General features: G+C 38.5%; 1 protein-coding gene across 3 annotated transcripts in view; it reads right to left on the reverse strand.

Annotated features, from left to right (window-relative positions):
* The window catches only part of LOC126262383 (structural maintenance of chromosomes protein 6), a 200,027-nt gene that overhangs the window by 42,852 nt on the left and 133,445 nt on the right, over nt 1–23,730 (reverse strand). For all 3 annotated transcript variants that reach the window (XM_049958980.1, XM_049958981.1, XM_049958982.1), the window contains 4 exons: nt 20,962–21,178; nt 17,757–17,927; nt 14,619–14,806; nt 3,359–3,527 (listed from right to left, as the gene is read on the reverse strand). In XM_049958980.1, coding sequence (XP_049814937.1) covers nt 3,359–3,527; nt 14,619–14,806; nt 17,757–17,927; nt 20,962–21,178 — 745 coding nt within the window. The remainder of the gene's footprint in view (nt 1–3,358; nt 3,528–14,618; nt 14,807–17,756; nt 17,928–20,961; nt 21,179–23,730) is intronic.

Genomic DNA, 23,730 nt, shown 5'->3' on the forward strand with positions numbered 1-23,730 from the left:
AACAAACCATACATTACTACTTTAAAATTCCAGCTACACATAACAACTCAGTAGATTAAGGTGCAAACCTTATAACAGAAATAAAATTTCAGAAGTATGAATGACCCTTTTGTGCTACACCATTGTGCAAAATTTACGGTTGACCCGAAAATTGGCAACAGTCGTCGCAGGCTTACATGAAAATTTTATTTTATTTTCTAAACACCCTAGGGCTAGGTTCAGAATTGTGCAGACAACACAAACTCATGCACATCTCATGTACTACAATAGTGTATATATACTTATGACAGGCGCAGCAATGAGAATTTCCTGGTTAATGAAACAAGGGAGCAGTGCCATACATAAAAAAAGGCAGTAACATATGGTATGGTAGTGCTTTGTTGATATGGCTGTATCCTCTGGTATTCAGGTTTTATGGTTACCTATATTGTTTTCTAACTAAACATATATTGTATCTAACTTTGTGAAGAAGTAGTTATTACCATGGAAAAGAGGAAACAAACACAGTCATGAAGCGAGTGTAGCTGGTGACAAAGTGTGAAGGACAATGTGAATGTTCCCTGGGTGCACGAAAAACAAATTGCAGTTTGCAGACAGAATCAGCCAGTAGCAATAGTGTTCAGCTTCTATCATCTTTCTGCTCTGCTGAAAGGAAAGGCAATAATGCCGTACCAGCATTCCAAAATAAAAGGAAATTTAATAACAACTGGTCAAGCCATTTTGAGTTGCTACTGTATGATGATACAACAAAAGCTTGCATCTTGCAAATTTTATGTACACATGTAAACTAGTAATGTGGACCAGCAGTTGGTAAAAAGGTTTTCTGCATAAAAAAGTCCTTTGTTCTGCACACTCAGAATAAAGAGCACCATGAAAATGTTGCTTATGTAAAGGCAATGAAATGGTCCACAGAATCATCAATGGCCAGATGCATTAAAAAATGAATAGTCAAATGTTTTCCTACCACCTTACATAGGCATGAGAAGCCATTTTAAAGACTGTGCACCTTCTGTGTTTGGCAGGAAAATTAAATGTGACTGTGTAGTGCAAAGAATTTATTCATTTTATAGCGGATAGACTGAAGCAGGTTCTCATACACAATTTAAAGAACTGTAAATACCTCAGCCTTCTAACTGATGGATCCACTGATCGATCATGCAAATATGTACATTACAAGCATGGATGCAAATCATAGCCATAACAAGGAGGACATTTTAAGTGTAACAGAGGTACCAGTCTCCACTTCCTCTGGTTATTTCACAGCTTTAACAGATTATTTAGATATGATCATACACCCAAGTGAATACAAAGAAAATGTTATATTATAAGCTTAGGTACTGATAGCGCTGCAAATATAGTTGGGCACAAATCAGGATTAGCCGTGGAAATGAAAGTTCTTTGCACGAAACTGGGAAGTATTCACTGTCTCACACACCACTTGCAGTAAGATATGTTGAATGCCTGTGAACATCTCAAAACATTTAACTCTGTGGTTAGAAATATTTTCAAATTCTACTATGAATCAACAAAAAGACTTCAGATGTTGAGAGAAACAGCACAAGTTCTAGGAGAATTATTTTATAAATTCAGTGATATCTACAGTGTCAGCTGGTTAGTCAACACAGAGAGTGTAATTCAAGCTCTCTCGAACTACGGAAAGCTGTTGTGACCCACCTTGAACACGCAGGCTATGGAAACGATGATGGCACCGCTAAAACTAAGGATTTCCTGAAAAGTCTAAAGCAATTTAAATTTGTTAGGCTTCTCTACTTCCTGTTGGGACTTCTACTTGAAATTGAATCTATTAAGTGTGTCACTAGATAATGAGGAACTCCTCATTTCATTCCTGATAAAAGCTGCATGCTGCGTCTCAGTTTTGGAGGACCTGCAGTATACTGTTGGACCAAGTGAACAAAGGTTTTTGAACCAGGTATTCATTTCAGGAAAAATTAATGACATCCAGCTGACAAACATTCAAACTGGGGAGCAATAGTACCAAACTGTAACAGGTAACTTAATAAAAAGAATGCAAAGGTGCACATGACAGAAAGGCTGTCTCGTCAGATGATATTACCTCTCTGCATGTTTTTGACATCTTGAGCTGCCCTCACAAAGATAAAATTCTTCAATTTGGAAATGAAGAAATAAAAAAAGCTCTTTGGTTACTTGAATCCAACACTCTTTGACGAGAAAGTGGATGTTCTATTAGCAGAATGAGCACATACAAACTATTGTTTCATGTGAGAGAGGTTTCAGCTGTCACAGTAGTAGTAGTAGTAGTAAAAAAAAAAAAAAAAAAAAAAAAAAAAAAAATGTACAGGGCTCGGCTGAAGACACACTGGAGGATATGCTTGTGATATCTGATCTCTGAGTCTGCCACTGATAAGTGACTGCAGAAAGATGACACTATACAAACATGAAGTGCTATACCGCTAAACTATGGTATCAGTATGTATTTACGTTTGCAATGCCTATGTGGAACCTTTGTATTCTATCAAACAATTTGATATAGTGTTATGTACAAGGATACTGTTCGAACAGTTTGTCAGACAAGACAGGGGGGGGGGGGGGGGTGTTATTTTATCATAATCAGATCAAGGGGTTGAGGCAACCCAAGTTGTTAGAATGGCTAGTGGCTTCAGAATAGAAATTTCATTCCCTGTGCTAGACTGAGAATGTTTTACCTTTCTCTCGTAAAGAAGCTACTAAAGTTGATGGTAAAAGGGCAATAGAAGAGGATGTGTGTCACCCGATGAAACAGTAAGTCATTGGGCCATTCAGCACTGCCACTGGCTGTGACATTCTGCCTGGTTTATACGCATGTGCACGTTTATGTTATCCCTGTTACAACAAATGGTGTTTATGTAGTGGCACATGTTACCAGTTATTGCTGAAATGGAATAATCGACAAAGATCATTATACAGTAATTTAAATATAATATCTTTATCATAACTTAGTCCATCTGAGTGCAGGAACTTTACAACAAGCTTAATGTCGTTGCTGATAACTGTAGTTCACAATTCTTTGAATTTTTCATATGTAACTGTTAAATGATAAACACATTTTAGGATTATAATCATAATCATGTAAATGACGACAGATCACTACGCAGAAAATGTATGAGGCACTGAGCATCAGAGGCACACAGAGAAAGGATGCTAGAGGCTTGATAGCAAGTGCGCGTGCACACAAATGCAACAAATATATGAGGCACTGAGATGAGAAACACACACAGAAAGGATGCTAAGCTTGACAGCACGCACTTGCGTGGGCGCGTGCGCACACGCACAAACGCGCACCCGAGCGCGCACACACACACGCACACACACACAGACACAAAGGGTTGGTAAACATTACCTCAAATGCCTTTTCTAATCTGGAAACATTCACATCTATTTCTGAAAATTTTGCTGTCTTCTCATTCAATGCCTTAACAATTTCTTCTTTGGTACTCTTCTCTTGTTGCTCAAAATTTCTTATGTACTCTTTTATGTTTGTCAGTTCATCATTAATTGCATGACTAGACCTGAAAAAACAAGTAACTATGGAATTAACAGTTGTTCATTTTCTTCTATAGAGGTCAAACAACATCACACACTGTTTAACCAGTAAACTAGTTCTGAAGTTTCATTCACTTTGGAGGAAAAATATTACATAATACATGCCTCTGTCAGGCACTTAAATGTGATTTGTAGAGTATCCATGTAGATGTAGATGGGAGAAAGAAAGTATAAGTACACCATTACAATGGCACATCAAGACAGTAACTGAACACACACATAATAAAGGATGCAACCACATATATGGAACTGACTCTCACTATCCGCCTGGTCTCAACATATCACTATTTTTTATTACCAGTTCTATTTCTTCTAATTCTTTGTATGCTTTCTATCAGTTCTCATTCTTCACTTCACAGTTATATGAACAACAGTAGAATCTGGTACCAACCCTTTCCATCTCTGACTCTTTTGGTCACATATGTTGTATGAAAAATAGGCAACTGTTTGTATAATTTGTATGATGCTTAATGTGTGTAACACTGACATTGACATTCTTGTGACAAACACAGTATTCTGCGGAAGAAACATAACTCATGTAACAATGTTGCTTGTTAAGGGGCTCCGGAAAGGATCAAAATCATGAAAAGTTCAATTATTACTTTTTTGCGTTTTCTGAATCTGCAGACTATTACCTTTTAATAGATATATAATTTATTCAATTCCGAAGACTACAACTATTTTTAAATTTTTTCTAAAATGTGTTCTACATGGGCGTGACCCACTGTGGCGCTGTTAAACTGCTGTCAAATGGTGTTATTATTAACGTCCGTGTTCATCAGGTACATTTTAGTGATGTGAGATAAAGTATGTGTTGTGGCTAACCTGTGATGGTTCAATATATATTGCTGGTGTGATTGTCGATTGTTTCATGTTGATTTACTCTGTCGTTATCTCGAAAATATTCGTAATTAATTCTGTTTCTTGAGTCTCTGTTTTGTTGAAGTATAATAATGAGTAAAAGTAAAGTTATTAGAAATCCTCTGAAGGCTTTTAAGAAAAGGAGAAATGTTGGAAAGCCAAAGGTATGTGTTATTACTGTAAACAATAAAGACGGTGAAAATCCCCAACATAGCTTGTGTCCCAAAGAAGAAGACACTTGGTGTAAATATAACAAAGGATTGCTAACTGGTGAAGTGTACACTCATAAGCATAGTCTGCCTCATGCAATAATGGAGGTGATAAAACCTATTTTCAGAGACTTAGCAGCACCTGAACTGTTGAAAAAGTGTATTCACGGAAAAACTCAAAACTCCAATGAAAGTGTAAATAGTGTTATATGGTCGAGAATCCCCAAGACTGTATTTGTTGGAATAGAAACACTTCACTTTGGTGTGTATGATGCTGTTGTGGCTTTCAATGATGGCAACATTGTAAGGTGCAAGGTATTTAGAAATATGGGAATGAAGATAGGTTCTAACATGGTACGAGCGATGCTTGCTTTAGACAAGGAACGCCTTCGGGCTGCAGACAGGGATGTAAAGAGTCTAGAAATACAAGCAAGAGTAAACAGGAGGAGGAACAAGAGGAAGCTGGAGGAGGAGTTTGCAGAGGATGAAGATAATCCATCCTATGGACCTGGAATGCACTAAAAAGTTAATCCAATCTTTGTCGCTCGATTCCCAAAACATTTATTTTCTCATACTAATTACATGTTTTCTAAGGATCTTCCAAACATATTTGTTTCAAACTTTCAGTAAATGTTACACAGTACCTTCTGCATAATTTAACACAGCCTTTTTCCTAAAAAATTTATATTTTTGAATATATAAATAAAAAATTGCAAAAAAATGTTGTGAATTTTCATTACAATTGAAAAAAAAATCATCTTTAATAACTGAACTAAAATTTTGTAAAATCCCTGTGTTAAGTTGTAGCCCATATTCCAGTAAATAATCTGTAAAAAGTTCAACTTCCTACCTCAAATACTTTGTGAGGAAAAATGTAATTTATAAGCGTTATTTTAACATTGCAAGTATAGGGCGTTCCGGAGCCCCTTAAACAATGGAAAATCTTGTTTGGAATATCAACAACTGTGTGTGAATGTGTGTCTTTTCTTTTCTGAAGAAGGGTTTTGCTGATAGCTTAGTGTGTAACAGTCTTTTCATTGTGCCTGTCTGCTACTCAACATTCATCTTTACAGTGAGTAGCAATCTATCCTTTTCATAATTGTTAATGTTACTTCTTGTGCATTTAAAAAGTTTGCCATGCATCAGCACTTGGCAGATGTCCTAGTGTGATACTGGCTACAGGAAAACTTTTTGGGAGGATGGGATGGCCCATACATCCTGGCTTCCAAAAAGCTGGTATTAGTTGTTAAGTCAGTACACCTGTGAAGACTCCCACAGAGATGCTTTCCAGTACTCCTGTCACAAGAAAATCTAGTATATGGGTGCATCACCCATCTCGAGGATTTTCTCAAGAAAAGGATATAAAATTAGAATGTTTATTCTTAATGTACATCTTTTATGGGGTTGCATTGTGTGTATGACTATTAATGAGTTTACATGATGGCTGGCATTAAGCTGCCAGCTCTGCTGTAGGTGGTCACTTTCCATTTGGGGATTGACAGGGTTAAGTTTCCAGTCATGGGGTGGTAGCAACTATTTCTTCTCATAACATTGTTATTTGGTCTTCATTTTATTACAAGAACATTGTCTGAAATGCCACTGCAGATTCGACACCTCGCTAATTGGTACACTGTATCTCTGTTAATCATACATAAATGGACGTCAGCTTCCTCTTCTACTATACTGCAGCACAAAATGGAACTGAAAGAATGTATATTTTCAGAAATTTCTTACTCAAATTTAGTCCTACATTTGATATTAGTATACTTTATTTTTCGCAGGAATGCCCCCCCTTGTCTTTGCTAGTCAGCTTCTTATATCCTCCTGGCTTTCTCCATCACATATTGTTTTGCTTCCAAGCTAGTATAATTCCTTTATTTCATCTGCTACTTGTCCCCAGTTTTGATTTTAAGTTTATCATTTATCTCATTTCTGCTACTCACCGTTACATTAGTCTTTCTTTAATGTACTTTCAGACCATTTTCTGTATTCTGTCTGTTTCATTCAACAGATCCTATAATTCTTCCCCACTTTAACTGAGGGTGGCAATGTTTGTAGCAAATCTCATCACTCATACCCTTTCACCCTGAATTTTAATCTTGCTCCTTAATCTTTCGTTTATTTCTGCCATTATTTCTTCAAAGCACAGGTTGGACAACAGAGGAGAAAAAGGCTGAACCATTCTTTATCTCCTTTCTAATCCAAGCATTTCTCTCTTCTTCAATTCTTATTGTTCTCTCTCAATTCTAGTACTTATTGTATATTACTCACATTTCCCTACAGGTTATGCCTATTATTCTGATAATTTCAAACGTCTTGAACTATTTTATGTTGTCCGATTCATTTTTTAGATGTACAAACCCTATCACGAGCACTGTCAGAATTGCCTGTTTGGTGCCTTTACCTCTTTCTAAAGTCAAATCGATAACTAACACATCATCGATTTTCTTTTCCATTCTTCTGGATGTTATTCTTGTCAGCAACGTGGATGCACAAACTGTAAAGCTGGTTATGTTATACTTCTCCCATTTATCTGCCTTTTGATTGTGGGATGATGATATTCTGAAACTCCATTGGTTCGGACAGAGTCCGTTATACACACTTTAAGGAAAGAAAAGTATAGCTTATGTGCTTATTTTACATTTAATAATGGATCACACATGTTGTACAATCTTCAGTTTAGCACATGGTTAGTTTTAATATTCAAAATGTTCACTGTTGGCAGCTATACATGTAAAAGAATGACGAGCTGTCGCCGCAACTATGTCAGTCAATATTATAGTGGAGATCGCTGCACATGTCGCTGTAATCTCCTGGCGAATTTCCTCCAGTGTGCATGGCTTACTTCAATAGATGATATCTTTCACAGCTCCCCACAGGTATAAGTCCACAGGTGTTAGATCTGGCGACCGTGGAGGGAACTCAATGGGCCCTCTTCGTCCAATCCAATACCCCAGAAAATTGTAACCCAGGAAAGCTCATACGGCAAGGTGGTAATCCTGTTGGTAGAAGACCTCTCCAGCATCTCCAGAAACCACACGTATACCTGGGGCCCTACTAAGCCCCTAGATTATAGTACACACCACACATGAACCCCTGGTAGATTGACCACTTTATCCACATAAACACGCAGATTTTCCGGTGCCCAGTACACACTGTTATGCCAATTTATGGTTCCATTAAGTTTAAATTGTGCCTCATCACTCCACACTACCTTCGTCACAAATTGTTCGTCATCAGTTACCATTTGCTGATGCCACTCACAAAATTGCATTCGGCGATCAGGATCATCATCATTAATCATGTACAGTAATCGCGGAATGTAAACTTTCCACTTTGCAGCTTTTAGAATTCTTCGTACACTTGTACTGCTAACCCCCACTTTATGTGCACATTGCATAGCAGACTTCTGTGGAGAATTAACAAAAGTTTCCAACGCGAGAGTCGATGAAGCAGGACTTGTAGCTGTATGATGTCTTCCTGCTCTTCCTTTGTGAATATCACACATTCTTCCATGCAATTCAAACTTGTCAATGATACATTTAATTGTTAGGTGGGCTGGCTGTTCTGTTTCAAACTCCCACCTCCACAGACGTTGCACTTCAATGGCATTATCGAACTTGAAAAACCACTTCACAATATATTTTCGTTGCTCAAATGAAAAGCGAGCTCCAGCCATCCTGTTTTCACAATACCGATATGAAAGTACTAACATACTACAACACACTTGTAACTCAAATTGAATGACAATATTGATATCTCGGCAGAGCTCGACGAAGAGTCTATACATTTTTCTGCCAAACTCTATAAATTCCTTACAAAGACTTGATTAAACTTTTAGTTGTCACTTAAACCACAATGATTTTAGAAATTGTGACAGAATGTTATCTCTCTCTTCTGTCTCTTTTGTTTGCAAGTCTTCCAAAGCTCTGTCAGACTACACTAATGCTGGATCCTCTATACAAAAGCTATCAGTTTACTCTTTCCACCAATCTCCTCTCTCTTATGCATTTCAGAGTGGAATTTCTTTTGCACTCCTAATGTTGATGCATCTACTTTTAATTTTATCAATTTTACTTTTGTGGAGTCACTGCCATCGATGCCACTGGAGCCGGTATCTGGTAACAACTGGTAGCACGTTAAGAGATTTCAACGGATGCCGATATGTGTCACACAGGACAACAATGCAGGCAATGATGTGTGCCTGTTGGACTTGCCTCCACTGGCTGCCAACAAGGACAACCTCTGTAGACTGGATACAGGGCTGGTTTGTTGTGAGCTACAGAGCAAACTACGTAGTGTCTTGGTGTTCCTATTGTGTGCCAAGTTTTGACATCTATTGCTGTGCATACTAGACTATGTTTACGGACTATACTCCTGATTTGATCAAAGTTGAGTAAATATACATTTGCAGACTATTTGTGCACATTAATTACTTGCTCTCATCCAGACCTACAACAGTGACAGTATGCTGCTTCGCTACGCCTGGCCACCCACCTTCCTACATTGATATCCCATAAAGATGTAGCAACTTTCACTTTTCTACATGCTTAATTTGCCCTTATGACCATTACTGCTTTTCGATTTCTTCACATTTTTGTTATTGCCATTTCACTCTATCTTCCCTCCATTTCACATTGATTTTATTTCTGAGTGACAATCTCCATTTACACTCTGCAAACCACCGTGAGGTGTGTGACTAAAGGGTACATATCATTCTACCAGTTATTAGGTTACTTCCTGTTTAATTCACATATGCAGCGCAGGAGGAATGACTGACTGAACACCTCTTTGAATGTTATAATTGTTCTAATCTTATCTTCACAATCCCTAGATAAGCGGTACGTAGGGATTGTAATATATTTCTAAAGTAAACATTTAAAGCTGATTGTTGAAACTTTGTTAATACACTTTCTTGGGATAGTATACGGCTATCTTCAAGAGTTTTCCAGTTCAGTTCCCCCATGGATCAAACAAACCTGTGATCAGCAGAATGAAAAACTAGTCCGAAGTTGCAAATTTTACTTTTACTATGTGACGATGATTTGGAAAGGGGTCTTGGCCTGAAACTAGTCGTCGAGTAAAAAAAAGTAGAATTTGCAACTTTTGACTGGTTTTTCATTCTACTGATTAACAGAAGTTGCTGATCCACAGTTATTCCAGCATGCTGGAAATTCTTAAAAAGTTCGTAAACCTGTGATTATTCATGCTGCCCTTTTATGTATATGTTCAATATCCCTGTTAGTCCTATTTGGAACAGGTCCCACATACTTGAGCAATATTCTAGAACTGCTTGCACAAGTATTTTATAAGCAATCTCCTTTGAAGGCTGACTGCACTTCCCCAGTATTCTAACGATAAACTGAAGTCTACCACCTGCTTTACCCATGACTGGACCTATGTGATCATTACAATATTGCGAAAAGGATAGTTCCTACTCACCATATAGCACAACTGCTGAGTCGCAGATAGGCACAACAGAATGACTGTCAAACAATTAATCTTCTGACTGAAAAGGCCTTCATCAGGATGAGACAACATACATTCACGCAAACACAACTCACTCACATATGATCACAATCTCTGGCTACAGAGGCCAGACTGTCTCAGCAGTGAGGAACTGTGGTCATGTGTGGGTGAGTTGTATTTGCATGAGTGTGTGAATTTGTGTTGTCTAATTCCAATGAAGGCCTTTTGGCTGGAAGCTTACTTGTTTGACAATCTTTTTGTAGTGCATGAGCTCCGCTATATGCCGAGTAGCAACTATCCTTTCCATAATTGTCATTATTGCATCCTGAATTTTCTTTTGTTTGGTTATGTCTATACGATGATTGCATTTCATATCCCTACAAAGTGTTATAGCCAGGTATTTGTATGAGCTGGCTGATTCCAACTGTGACTCACTGATATTATAGTCATAAGAGACTATGTGTTTTTCATTTTGTGAAGTGCACAATTTTACATTTCTGAACATTTAAAGCCAATTGCCAATCTTATCAAGATCTGACTCAATATTTATGCAGTTTCTTTCAGATAGTACTTCATTATAGTTGCTGCATCATCTGCAAAAAGCTTGAGGTTACTAGTAATATTGTCTGCAAGGTCACTGATGTACAACATGAACAGCAAAGGTCCCAACAGAGTTCCCTGGGGCACACCTGAAGTTACTTCTACTTCTGATGATGACTCTTCATCCAAGATAACTTGCTGTGTCCTTCCTACCAAAAAGTCTCAATCCAGATTTCACTTGATACCCCATGTGATTGTACTTTTGACAATAAGCATAGGTGTGGTACTGAGTTAAATGCTTTTCAGAAATGTAGAAGTACTGCATTTATGCCTACCTGATTGCCTTGATCCAAAGCTTTCAGTACATCATTTTAGAAAATTGAGAGTTGGGTTTCACATGATCGATGTTTTCAGAATTCATCCTGGTTGGCAATGAGGAGGTCATTCTGGTCAAGGTACCTCATTATGTTTGAGCTCAGAATATGTTCTAACATTCTACAACAAATTGATGTCAAGGATATTGGACAATATTTTTTTGGATCACTTCTACTAACCTTGTAGACATTTGTGACCTGTGTTTCTTTCAAAGAACTGGGCATAATTTTTTGTTTGAGGAATCTTCAATAGTTAGGAGAAAGAAGAGGCTCTACCTCAGCCACAAATTCAATAGAGAATCTGAGAGGGATTCCAATAGACCCTGAAGCTTCGTTCAATTTTAACAATTTCAGATGTTCCTCAACACCACTGACAAAAAAATTTTTTTTGTTCATCTTTTCAGTGGTATGATGATTAAGTTGGGGCAATTATACTGGGGTTCTCTTTGCAGAGGAACCTTGGAAAACAGAGTTAGGCATTTCAGCTTTTTCTTTGCTACCCTCAATTTCAGTTCCTGTCTCATTCACTATGGGGTGGACACTAACTTTGGTGCCACTAACAGCCTTTACATACGAACAGAATTACTTTGGGTTTTGTGAAAGATCATTTGAGAATATTCTGCTATGGTAGTCACTGAAGACATCATGCACTGCTCTCATGACAGCCAAATGTGGTTCATTCAACATCTCTCTATCTACAGGGTGGTCCATTGATAGTGACCAGGCCAAATATCTCACAAAATAAGCATCAAATGAAAAAACTACAAAGAACGAAACTCGTCTAGCTTGAAGGGGGAAACCAGATGGCACTATGGTTGGCCCACTAGATGGCGCTGCCATAGGTCAAACGGGTCAACTGCGTTTTTTAAATAGGAACCCCCATTTTTATTACATATTCGTGTAATACGTAAAGAAATATGAATGTTTTAGTTGGACCACAGAGTGGCGATGTACTTCCAACATGATGGATGTCCAGCACATAGCTCGCGTGTGGTTGAAGTGGTATTGAATCGCATATTTCATGACAGGTGGATTGGTCGCACATTCACTGGATCTGAAGTCCCCAGATTTCTTTCTGTGGGGAAAGTTGAAGGATATTTGCTATCGTGATCCACCAACAATGCCTGACAACATGCGTCAGCGCATTGTCAATGCATGTGCGAACATTACGGAAGGCGAACTACTCGCTGTTGAGAGGAATGTCCTTACACGTATGGCCAAATACATTGAGGCTGATGGGCATCATTTTGAGCATTTATTGCATTAATGTGGTATTTACAGGTAATCACATTGTGACAGCATGCATTCTCAGAAATGATAAGTTCACTAAGATACATGTATCACATTGGAACAACCGAAATAAAATGTTCAAACGTACCTACGTTCTGTATTTTAATTTAAAAAACCTACCAGTTACCAACTGTTCGTCTAAAATTGTGAGCCATATGTTTGTGACTATTACAGCGCCATCTATCACAAAGCGAAAAAAGTGGTCCAACTAAAACATTCATATTTCTTTACGTACTACACGAATATGTAATAAAAAATGGGGCTTCCTATTTTAAAAAATGCATTTGATATCCGTTTGACCTATGGCAGCGCCATCTAGCAGGCCAACCATAGCGCCATCTTGTTTACCCCTTCAAGCTAGACAAGTTTCGTTCTTTGTAGTTTTTTCGTTTGACGCTTATTTTGTGAGATATTTGACCCGGTCACAATCAATGGACCACCCTAAGCTTTGTTTTACAGTAATCTCTGTTTCTTTATAAGTTTCTTTATAGTGACTGTGTACCATGCAGGCCCCCTCATTAGGAACTGTTCTTCAGTTACAGTATGATTGGGGAACATACATACAAGTGAAATGGGGTTTTCTGTAGAGTTTTTGCTTACATCATCAGGAGATGAGTCTGGTGGGTGAAAGAAGGCTCAAATTAATAATTTTATGCCCACACTTGATACGGAGTCTTGTCCAAACAATCTCATATGTAACTTCAATTTCTATCTTGGTGCACTTCAATTTCTATCTTGGTGGATTATACTGCCGTATTCCTTCTATTCCTGAACATTTTTGTATTTCCTTCTTTTGTCGATTAATTGAAGTATTCTTTTACCACCCAATTTTTTTCATGGTTACCTTCCTGGTATCTATATTTGTTTTTTAACATCAGTGATTCGTCTTTTCAGGGAAGTCCATTCGGTTTTTACTGAACTGCTTATGTAGTTTGTACAATCTTTCCCAAAGATCTAGCACAACTCATGAGCATAAATCTAGTTAATCCATGCTCTTGGTAGCCTGTGCTTACCTGAAATCACTCAAGTGAAAATGCAAGTGCACTTTGCCATTAATCTAGCCCAGTCAAATTGTTCGAGGCCCACGTTTATTAAAGATGTTCTCTGCATGAGTCATTCTTTCTATTTTCTGATCTTTCGAAAACAGTCGCATTGTATGTGCTAGATGTTAAACAATAAAGCACCATCCAGCCGCACATTTTCAAAAAGGCCAACCTATTAACAACAGACATGTTAATATTACCTGGTATGTACCATGTCTGCCTACTTTTTCTTCCAGGTGTAGCTTCACTGATCCTCCAGTAATAAATATTCCATCACATGCACTTGCACCATAACAAAGGAATGAGTGCACATTAAGGCTCAATATTGTGGCACTATTTGATATAAACAGAGGACACAATCCATTTTTCATTTTCACGCTGTCCCTAGTCCCTAGACTCTGTTTTGTGTATGTGTGGTTGGGTGAGGGGGGGGGGGGGGTGGGGATTGCTAGGGGCACTGAATGATAAGGTTATCAGCACCTAGACTGTCAAAATGTGAGTAGAACAGACTTATCTTTGTGACAGTATATGAATTGTTTATGAGAATATTTTCCTTATAGACTCAAAATATTTTTCACTATACACAAACAATAATGAATTACACCAGTCAAACAACTTCAAACCATAATTTGAAGAGAGGGTGGCTGAAACTCTAATTAGTCTCATAGAACAACAAATATAAGATTGTAACAAAAAGGAACATTTATAGCCATCCTTATGATGTTATCTATTACATGGCTACCAGTTCTGCTGCTTCAGTGCACCGTCTCCAGACCTTAACTGACAACGAGTGTATAAATTCTAATTATATACACAATTCAGCAGCGGCCAGTATCTATGAACTGATTTTTGCACACTACCTGTCGGCAAAAACCACTTCATACGAACTAGAAAGCAAGTTGTTGGGTAACAGCCTGAGAAGGAAACTGGTGAGTCCTTGTTTACCAGAATCATCCCTGCATTTATTTCAAAAGTAAATAAGGAAACCAATGCAAACCTAAATCAGTGTGGTAGTTCTGTACGAGAACACTACATAAATACTCATCAATAGACGAGGATGAAGGGAATAAGCCTTGTAACATGTGATGGGCATGGAGCTTCCTCAAATTACAAACATTTTTCTAAAGAGATTGTTTTACAAAAAATTTTCTATCAGCTATACACAGGCTAAGCAAACATAAAAATGTGAGAAATTTAACCACAAGAACAAATAGTATGTGAATGTCAGCATTAAGACTGAAATTGGCCACAAAATTACACAGTGCTCTTACCTATTTGTAACCATTCTTGGACAAAGTTCATTTGCTTTTTCGACAGCCGTCTTGCATTTCAGTTCACGAGTTTTCAAGTCAGTTTCCATGTGTTTTATTTTTGCAAGATGAGTTTCATAATTCTTTTCTAACGCTTTCAATTTCATATTTGCACTTTGAATTAAGTTTTCATTAGCACTTATCTTTTCCTGGATAAAAAAATTAAGCAGCACAACCACATTAACAAGTAGAGCTCAAAAGCTCACTGCAGTACAATCTTTTAAATGCATTAAATTGTACAAGTATTTTCATTTTTATGTGTATCAATATCAATATATGGTTCTTAAAGAAACATGCATTAAAAAAAAGGACATACACCAATGAGCCAAAACATTATGACCACCTGTTTTAATAATGTGTTGTTCTACTTTCCAAACACAGTACAACACAGATTCTGCTTGGCACAGATTCTACAAGTCCTTGACAGTATTCCAGAAGTATGTGGCACCAGACCAAGCAATTCCCACATATTAAGGGACGGTAGTTTATGGGCATGCAGCTGGCACGCGATATGCGTTCCAATGGGTACAGATCAGCACATTTGGTGGCCAAGACATCAATGTGAGTTCATTTTAATGCCCCTCAGACCACTGTATGATTCTGACCTGCAACACAGACAGTTATCCTGTTGGAAGAGGTCATCGCTGTATGGGTAAACTTCAAGCTTGAAATGATGAAGGTGGTTCATAGTAATGTTTACATAGTTCCCTGCTGTCATTATTCCATCGTTTACTACTACAGATATGACGGAAGCCCAACTCAATGAACCACACAGCATAATTCTGCCCACATCAGCCTGCATCTGTGACACAGTGCATATTTTGTGCAGCCATTCGCCTGAATGACGGCGTTTAAGGACACAACCATCAATTTGGTGAAACAAGTAATGCGATTCACTCAGCAGATTACATGTTTCTATTGATCCAAACTGAGAACTCAGTGATGCTGTGACAACTGCAATCATAATAGACGATGTCCTTGGGTCATTACACGAACACATGTTGTATGATGCAGAGCTCCATGTTCAACAACGGCTTCTGAACAGTATGTTCCAAAACACTAGTGCCTGCACTAGCACTGTACTCTGTCTTCACTTCTACCACAGATTGCTGCCTATCCTCGATTAAACAGTGGGGGATCCTCTGACCTGAACATTTTGTGATGAGACATGATCGTCCAATACCATACTGCCTGTGCATTATTTCACCAACGTTCAACCACTTTCCATAGGTGCACACGACAATGCTACCCTGACAGACGACCAGTTTCACCGTTTCAGAGATTCTCATTTCCAGCCGGAGCGTCAAACCTGCTTATATCAGTGGATTTCCACATTTGTGCCCTGTATCTTCACTATAATGACTGCCCATTCATCCAACCTCGCAGTGCGCGGAAGTCATAATGTTTTGCTCATCAGAGTATGTGAGAAAATACATACAGTATATCAGACTTTTCATTGAAATTCAGAGAATAGGACAATGAATGGAAATTGGTATTCTGAAACTAATTTAACAGCTCACTGTATTCAATAAGTAACTAAGTAAGAATTTCAAAATACAAGATGACAGACTGAAACCATAGCACGCACAAGCATAATGTTTTAGCAACAAATGTCAGATCAAGTGGTAACATCTATAATTTAAAAAAAAGTGGAATTTTACACTACTCTCAAAATTCTAAGTCACTCAAATAGACTGATCTGCATTTTATACAAATTATTTATGAGCAATGTTAAAACATTTCTTTCAGGGTAAACAGAGATGAATCAACTAAGGTTCAATATATTATAAGCTGTATTTCTTCACAAAGAAAATAAATAAATAAATCAATCAATACTCCACAATAAGCTGTATTGTTACAAAAGGAAAATGTGTCACAAAATCCTTAATACATTCACGCATTCTGAACACTCCATTTAACTCTTCTGCTGCTACCCATGACCTCTTTGTGTTCCATGCGAAGCTGCTTTTGTTATCGCTGTACGTAAAGCCTTGCCCGAAATTTAAAAGAGTTCACAGAGGTAAAAACACGTTGTGTAAACATTGCTTATGGTGGGTTTTAGCTCATACATTGCAGTGAATAGAAAGTACATAAGATATCAAAATTTTATTTAAAATTGAGAGCCGAATAATGTCATTTCTTTCTTAAGTTATTGGATATTATATCCAACAGACATTTGGGTGCAATGAGCCCAGTTCTGCCCACATGGACCTGCAAACTATTATGAAACATGTATCATACATTTTTAAGAAAAGTACTAGGCGGGGAGGGGGGGGGGGGGATATTTTACATCTTCGGCTGATATCTTCACTTGATAAAGGACTGAATTTCTTTTTGTTATATGCAATAGTTACTGTGCTGCCTCAAATTACGTACAATTTTGTGTGAAATTTTAAAGATTTTGCAGAGGTAAAATCACACTGCATAAACTTTGTTTATGGTTGATTTTAGCTCATACATTGAAGTGAACGAAATATGGATAATATATTGATATTTTATTTAAATTGAGAGCAGAAGGATACCTCATTTTGTTCTCAAGTTATTGGGTTTTGTATCTGAAGGATTGTTGCCGATACACATCCTTGTGCATTGCAAATCAATCATAACGAGGTTTTCAGCAAATGATATCATGCAGTAGCTACATATGTTGTATGATAAATACTCAAAACTTTTTTATTCACTGAGATATGGAAGTAACCTGATGGCAGCAGTGAGAGGTCGGCAGCTCAGGACGCATTCAGATGTCCACAGCACTGTAGAAAAATCTTAGCGGCGCTCATATACATGTCTGAAACACCTGGGGAATGGTGTAGCAGCATGTGTATACATGCCCACAGTAGCAAAAGTGTTAATGTAATACAGCCTGGAAAACCAAGAGTTCGTATAGGCCGGTAGAATCAGCAATCACACATAATACAATCCAGTTCTGAACAGTCTGCTAGAATTATACTGTTTCTGTTAATTTTCATCAAAGACGGACTTGCCAAAGAGCAGACAGTATGCGTCACATCATTCCTTCCTCTCATACTGCACAGCTTACAGCCACAGAAATAAAACCACCTCATTACTACTGCAAGATAAAGTACTATGTACAATTACCTTCAGAGAAGTGCCTGCAGAAATAATTTGCTGATTTTCTGCTTGAAGGCTCCTTATTACATTTTTACTTTTTTCAACCTCTGCCATCAATTCCTCATATTCTTCTTTCAGCTTATTACATTCTTTCTGCACCATACTAAACCTTTTGTTAATATCTTCCAACTCCTCTGTCTGTCAACAAAGTTGTCAAATATAAGCTGTATATAAATGAGAACATACCACCCTTACAAACATTCTATTAAATAAGAACAAAAATGATCATCTGGCAGTAGAAAAGCTCCGCAGGCTTTACATTAGTATCATTTCAAAAGGTACAATATCTACATTACATTTCCCAATAAAGGTGTAATATGCAGGCTTGTCTGACAGCTAATGGAATACACTTCATTGGGCTAGCATCAAACAACACTTACATACTGCTTTTACAGTGATGGGCAAATGGAATTTATTAAAAGACAGTGTTTTATTACGCAAAAATTTATGGCGGTGTTGACATGTTGGTATTATGACACTTCATGGCATTTTTATGTGGGCCCTAAAATAAATCAAACTGTAAATGATGGAAACTTCAAGAAGGAATAACAACAATATGAGATAGGATGGATTGCTACTCTCCTCTCAGAGAAAGTTCTGAGCAGGCATGTTGAAAGAAGATTGTTAGATGATGAGATAAGCTATCTCGAGCAGAGCCCTCATTTTAATGGTGCCGGGGGGGGGGGGGGATACACATATACATACACACACAGAGATAGACACGCTTGTGCACAGTGATCAGGGTTGACAGTGACCATGTGTCACTAAGTTACGCATGATTATTAATGTGTATGTGAGCACGTGCTTATGTGTTTGTTTTTCTACTCTGTCCAGTAGCTTATAATATCTAAGAATATTCTTTGAATGTGCCTGTTTGCCGTTCAATGCCTCCTCCATGTGGCAAATTGCAATTGGCCCAATTTCACTTTGTTAAATTGTATACATTCACACTGTACAAGCAGTTAACATCAAAGGTTATGAAAATCAAGCCTGACGGATTTTGTATATTTTACAATGAGTCCACTTCTAGACATCCAGTAAATGATGTTTCATACCTGAAAGTGATATTTTTTAAAAAAGAGGGGATTAGGGGCAGGGGGTGGTTCTGTATGTATTTTCAAAACACTAAAACTCCATTACAGTAGCAAAATTTACCTATGCATGTACAATTTCTGCACAGTCCGCCCCCGGTAGCTGAGTGGTCAGCGTGACAGACTTGTCAATCCAAAGGGCCCGGGTTCGATTCCCGGCTGGGTCAGAGATTTTCTCTCCTCAGGGACTGGGTGTTGTGTTGTCCTAATCATCATTATTTCATCCCCATCGACGCGCAAATCGCTGAAGTGGCGTCAAATCGAAAGACTTGCAACAGGCGAGAGGTCTACCCGACGGGAGGCCCTCGTCACACGACATTTCATTTCATTTCATTTCTGCACAGTCAATACCTGCCTTCCGTTAAATACAACTCTTCAACTGAAATGCTGGTAGCAGGAAAAGCCACTCCCATACAGAGTGACTTATCAATGTGTACAGAAAATCAATTAATGTAAAATAATGCTGAAAAGAATTGAAAAGTTGCATACCATTTTCCACATAAATCAATATTTACGGGATATTGTTACTTTTCTGTAGCTCATAAATGACACGTTGGAAGAGCATAAAACTAATTCATATATAAAATGGTCACACTTTAAAGATTTCATGGAGTTGCTTCATTTAAATGAAGCATGGTGGTTGTAAAATACTGGAAACATTTCAATGTTGAACCAAGCAAAGCAGGGTCGTATCTTAAGAAACACCATAATTCCTGTGGGCTTGGCTTCAGTAGCTACTTGGCGAATGTTGTTAAGTGAATGTGGCATAGTTTTTCTTGTATAAGTATAACATCAACATGAAACAGGAAGTCTCCCATGTGGTTGCTTGTTTTTACATCCATGTGCAACTACTTGATCCAGCCATGAATGCCATTCGCATAAACGAAAACTTTCATGTTAATTTTTGACCTAAGCATCGACCGAACTACAAAATGGAAGTGGATTTTTCATCTGTATATTATACATACTTTCTACAGCAAACATATTCATTCATAATGAAAGGTCGCCCTGTACACCGTTTTCTTGGCTTCATGTGACAATGATATGACTTTCTTTCCTTTAAATCTGGAGTTTAGAAGTATGACAGTTCAGCTTTACTTTAATATTTCTTGGAGCACTATAGGTGGTATATGAACTACTTATTTATGTCCTATTAGGTAATTAGCAAGGGAAAAAAGCACTATCTGTTAGATTGACCAAGGACATGCTTTGAAATATATTACTTTTACAATGATTGTAAATTTGGCAGATATAAGATGCATGCAATGACGTATGGAGTAACACACACAATTCGGTGGGGGTTATTTGCTTCAGACCAAAACATATTTCTGGCAATACAAGTGATATAAGAGAAGATTAAATCACATATTTCAAACAATGGAAACTCCAGGATGGAATGTAACAATATTAGAGAACGCAAGTTGCTACTCTCCATATAGCGGAGATGCTGAGTTGTGATAAGCTCAACAAAAAGATTCACACAAAGCTTTCGACCATTAAGGCCTTTGTCAGAAATACACACACACACACACACACACACACACACACAAGCAAGTGCAACTTGCACACACATCTGGTTTCAGTTATCTTGTGTGCAAGTTGCACTTGCTTGTGTTGTGTGTGTGTGTGTGTGTGTGTGTGTGTGTCTGTCTGTCTGTTTCTGACAAAGGCCTTAATGATCGAAAGCTATAATTGTGTGAATCTTTTTGTTGTGCCTATCACACTTAGCATCTCCACTATATGGAAAGTAGCAACTTTCCTTCTCTAATATTGTTACAAATCACAAATTTGGTTTATAGTGAGTTAAGCATCAGCATCTCAGCAGTATCATGTTACAGCCACAAGTAATCTACACAGTCCTTGTATTCAGAACTTTTTGAATAAACAGATAACAAGAGCTATTATTAACGAGAGCTCACACTGATTTGTCATTACAGTGGCAAATTCAATCTTAATGATATGTACATTAAAGGTGATACTGACTTTTTAATTCCTGGTTACAAAAGCCTTAACTATGTAATGTTTGTCACAAATGCAAGAAACCATAAATATATCTACAGATCTAAAATTCTAAGGCATACCAGTGTTGAAAGACTGCTCGATTCTGGTTCAACGGAGTTCTTTAAATTTGATAACTCTTTGGAAATATTAAGCTTCTCCCTGCTCAGGCTGTTACGGACATCATTAATTTTTTGAAGTTGTTGTTGCTCTTCTTGTACTTTTTTGTTCATTGAATGCAATTGCAACTGAACATCCTTCATCTTACTTTCCAAAGCAATTAACTCTTCTTTCACATTCCTGTAATATTTTGCAACAAGAAAACGTCAAGAACAGTAGCTGAATTTCTACAAAACATTATTTTTAAATATTCTGAATGGGTAGGCTTTTGGTAATGTTGGCTTGCTACATATTTCTAAGATTCACAGATTCCTGTACCTGAGGCATAAAGTATCGAGAGAGAAAGAGTACGGGTAGCAGGAGTAGGTAAAATGTATTATGATAAGTTTTGGAAGATTAACAGGGAGGCATGATGAGACAGCAAGGAGAGAGTGTAAGAAGGATACGGAGGCAGACCATTCAAATTGACTCAGGATGAAGAAAACCCATTAAAACAATACTTACCAAAGACCACCAATGTTCTGTGCACAGACAGCCAATAATAGAAAGAAGATGAAATGGAAAACAGGAAGGCAAAACTGATACATGAGAAACTAAAGTCAAAGAAAGACAATATGAAGTTAAAGGATTTGTGAGAATTAGACTGGGGAATGAAAGTGGGATCACTCTTAATTAGTTCAGAGGCATATTCTGTGAGCTGTGCTATCCAATCTTTCATTGGAAAGTGGTAGTAGCAAGTATTAAGAAATGAATATAATAGAGGGAAACATTCCACGTGGGAAAAATATATCTAAAAACAAAGATGATGTGACTTACAAAACGAAAGCGATGGCACGTCGATAGACACACATACACACAAAATTCAAGCTTTCGCAACAAATTGTTGCCTCATCAGGAAAGAGGGGAAGGAGAGGGAAAGACGAAAGGATGTGGGTTTTAAGGGAGAGGGTAAGGAGTCATTCCAATCCCGGGAGCGGAAAGACTTACCTTAGGGGAAAAAAAGGACAGGTATACACTCGCACACACACACACACATATCCATCCACACATATACAGACACTTTTGAAGGCCAGACATACCAACAATTAAAGGGAACAGCCATGGGTACCAGGATGGCCCCCTCATACGCCAACCTATTTATGGGTCGCTTAGAGGAAGACTTCTAGGTTACCCAAGCCTGCCAACCCAAAGCTTGGTACAGATTTATTGATGACATCTTCATGATCTGGACCCACAGTGAAGAAGAACTCCAGAATTTCCTCTCCAACCTCAACTCCTTTGGTTCCATCAGATTCACCTGATCCTACTCCAAATCCCATGCCACTTTCCTTGACTTTGACCTCCACCTGTCCAATGGCCAGCTTCACACGTCCGTCCACATCAAACCGACCAACAAACAACAGTACCTCCATTATGACAGCTGCCACCCATTCCACATCAAACGGTCCCTTCCCTACAGCCTAGGTCTTCGTGGCAAACGAATCTGCTCCAGTCTGGAAGCCCTGAACCATTACACCAACAACCTGAAAACAGCTTTCGCATCCCGCAACTACCCTCCCAACCTGGTACAGAAGCAAATAACCAGAGCCACTTCCTCATCACCTCAAACCCAGAACCTCCCACAGAAGAACCCCAAAAGTGCCCCACTTGTGACAGGATACTTTCCGGGACTGGATCAGACTCTGAATGTGGCTCTCCAGCAGGGATACGACTTCCTCAAATCCTGCCCTGAAATGAGATCCATCCTTCATGAAATCCTCCCCACTCCACCAAGAGTGTCTTTCCGCCGTCCACCTAACCTTCGTAACCTCTTAGTTCATACCTATGAAATCCCCAAACCAGCTTCCCTACCCTCTGGCTCCTACCCTTGTAACCGCCCCCAGTGTAAAACCTGTCCCATGCACCCTCCCACCACCACCTACTCCAGTCCTGTAACCCGGAAGGTGTACACGATCAAAGGCAGAGCCACGTGTGAAAGCACCCACGTGATTTACCAACTGACCTGCCTACACTGTGAAGCTTTCTATGTGGGAATGACAAGCAACAAACTGTCCATTCGCATGAATGGACACAGGCAGACAGTGTTTGTTGGTAATGAGGATCACCCTGTGGCTAAGCATGCCTTGGTGCACGGCCAGCACATCTTGGCACAGTGTTACACCGTCCGGGTTATCTGGATACTTCCCACTAACACCAACCTGTCAGAACTCCGGAGATGGGAACTTGCCCTTCAGTATATCCTCTCTTCTCGTTATCCGTCAGGCCTCAACCTCCGCTAATTTCAAGTTGCCGCCGCTCATACCTCACCTGTCATTCAACAACATCTTTGCCTATGTACTTCCGCCTTGACTGACATCTCTGCCCAAACTCTTTGCCTTTACAAATGTCTGCTTGTGTCTGTGTATGTGCGGATGGATATGTGTGTGTATGCGAGTGTATACCTGTCCTTTTTCCCCCCTCAGGTAAGTCTATCCGTTCCCGGGATTGGAATGACTCCTTACCCTCTCCCTTAAAACCCACATCCTTTCGTCTTTCCCTCTCCTTCCCTCTTTCCTGATGAAGCAGCCGTTGGTTGCGAAAGCTAGAATTTTGTGTGTATGTGTGTGTTTGTTTGTGTGTCTATCAACCTGCCAGCACTTTCGTTTGGTAAGTCACATCTTCTTTGTTTTTAGATACAAGTATTAAGAAAGGATGATTACAGTTATATGTGCTATTGAAGACAATGTCAATAG

This window comes from Schistocerca nitens, chromosome 6, assembly GCF_023898315.1.
Source record: "Schistocerca nitens isolate TAMUIC-IGC-003100 chromosome 6, iqSchNite1.1, whole genome shotgun sequence".
Taxonomy (NCBI): domain Eukaryota; kingdom Metazoa; phylum Arthropoda; class Insecta; order Orthoptera; family Acrididae; genus Schistocerca; species Schistocerca nitens.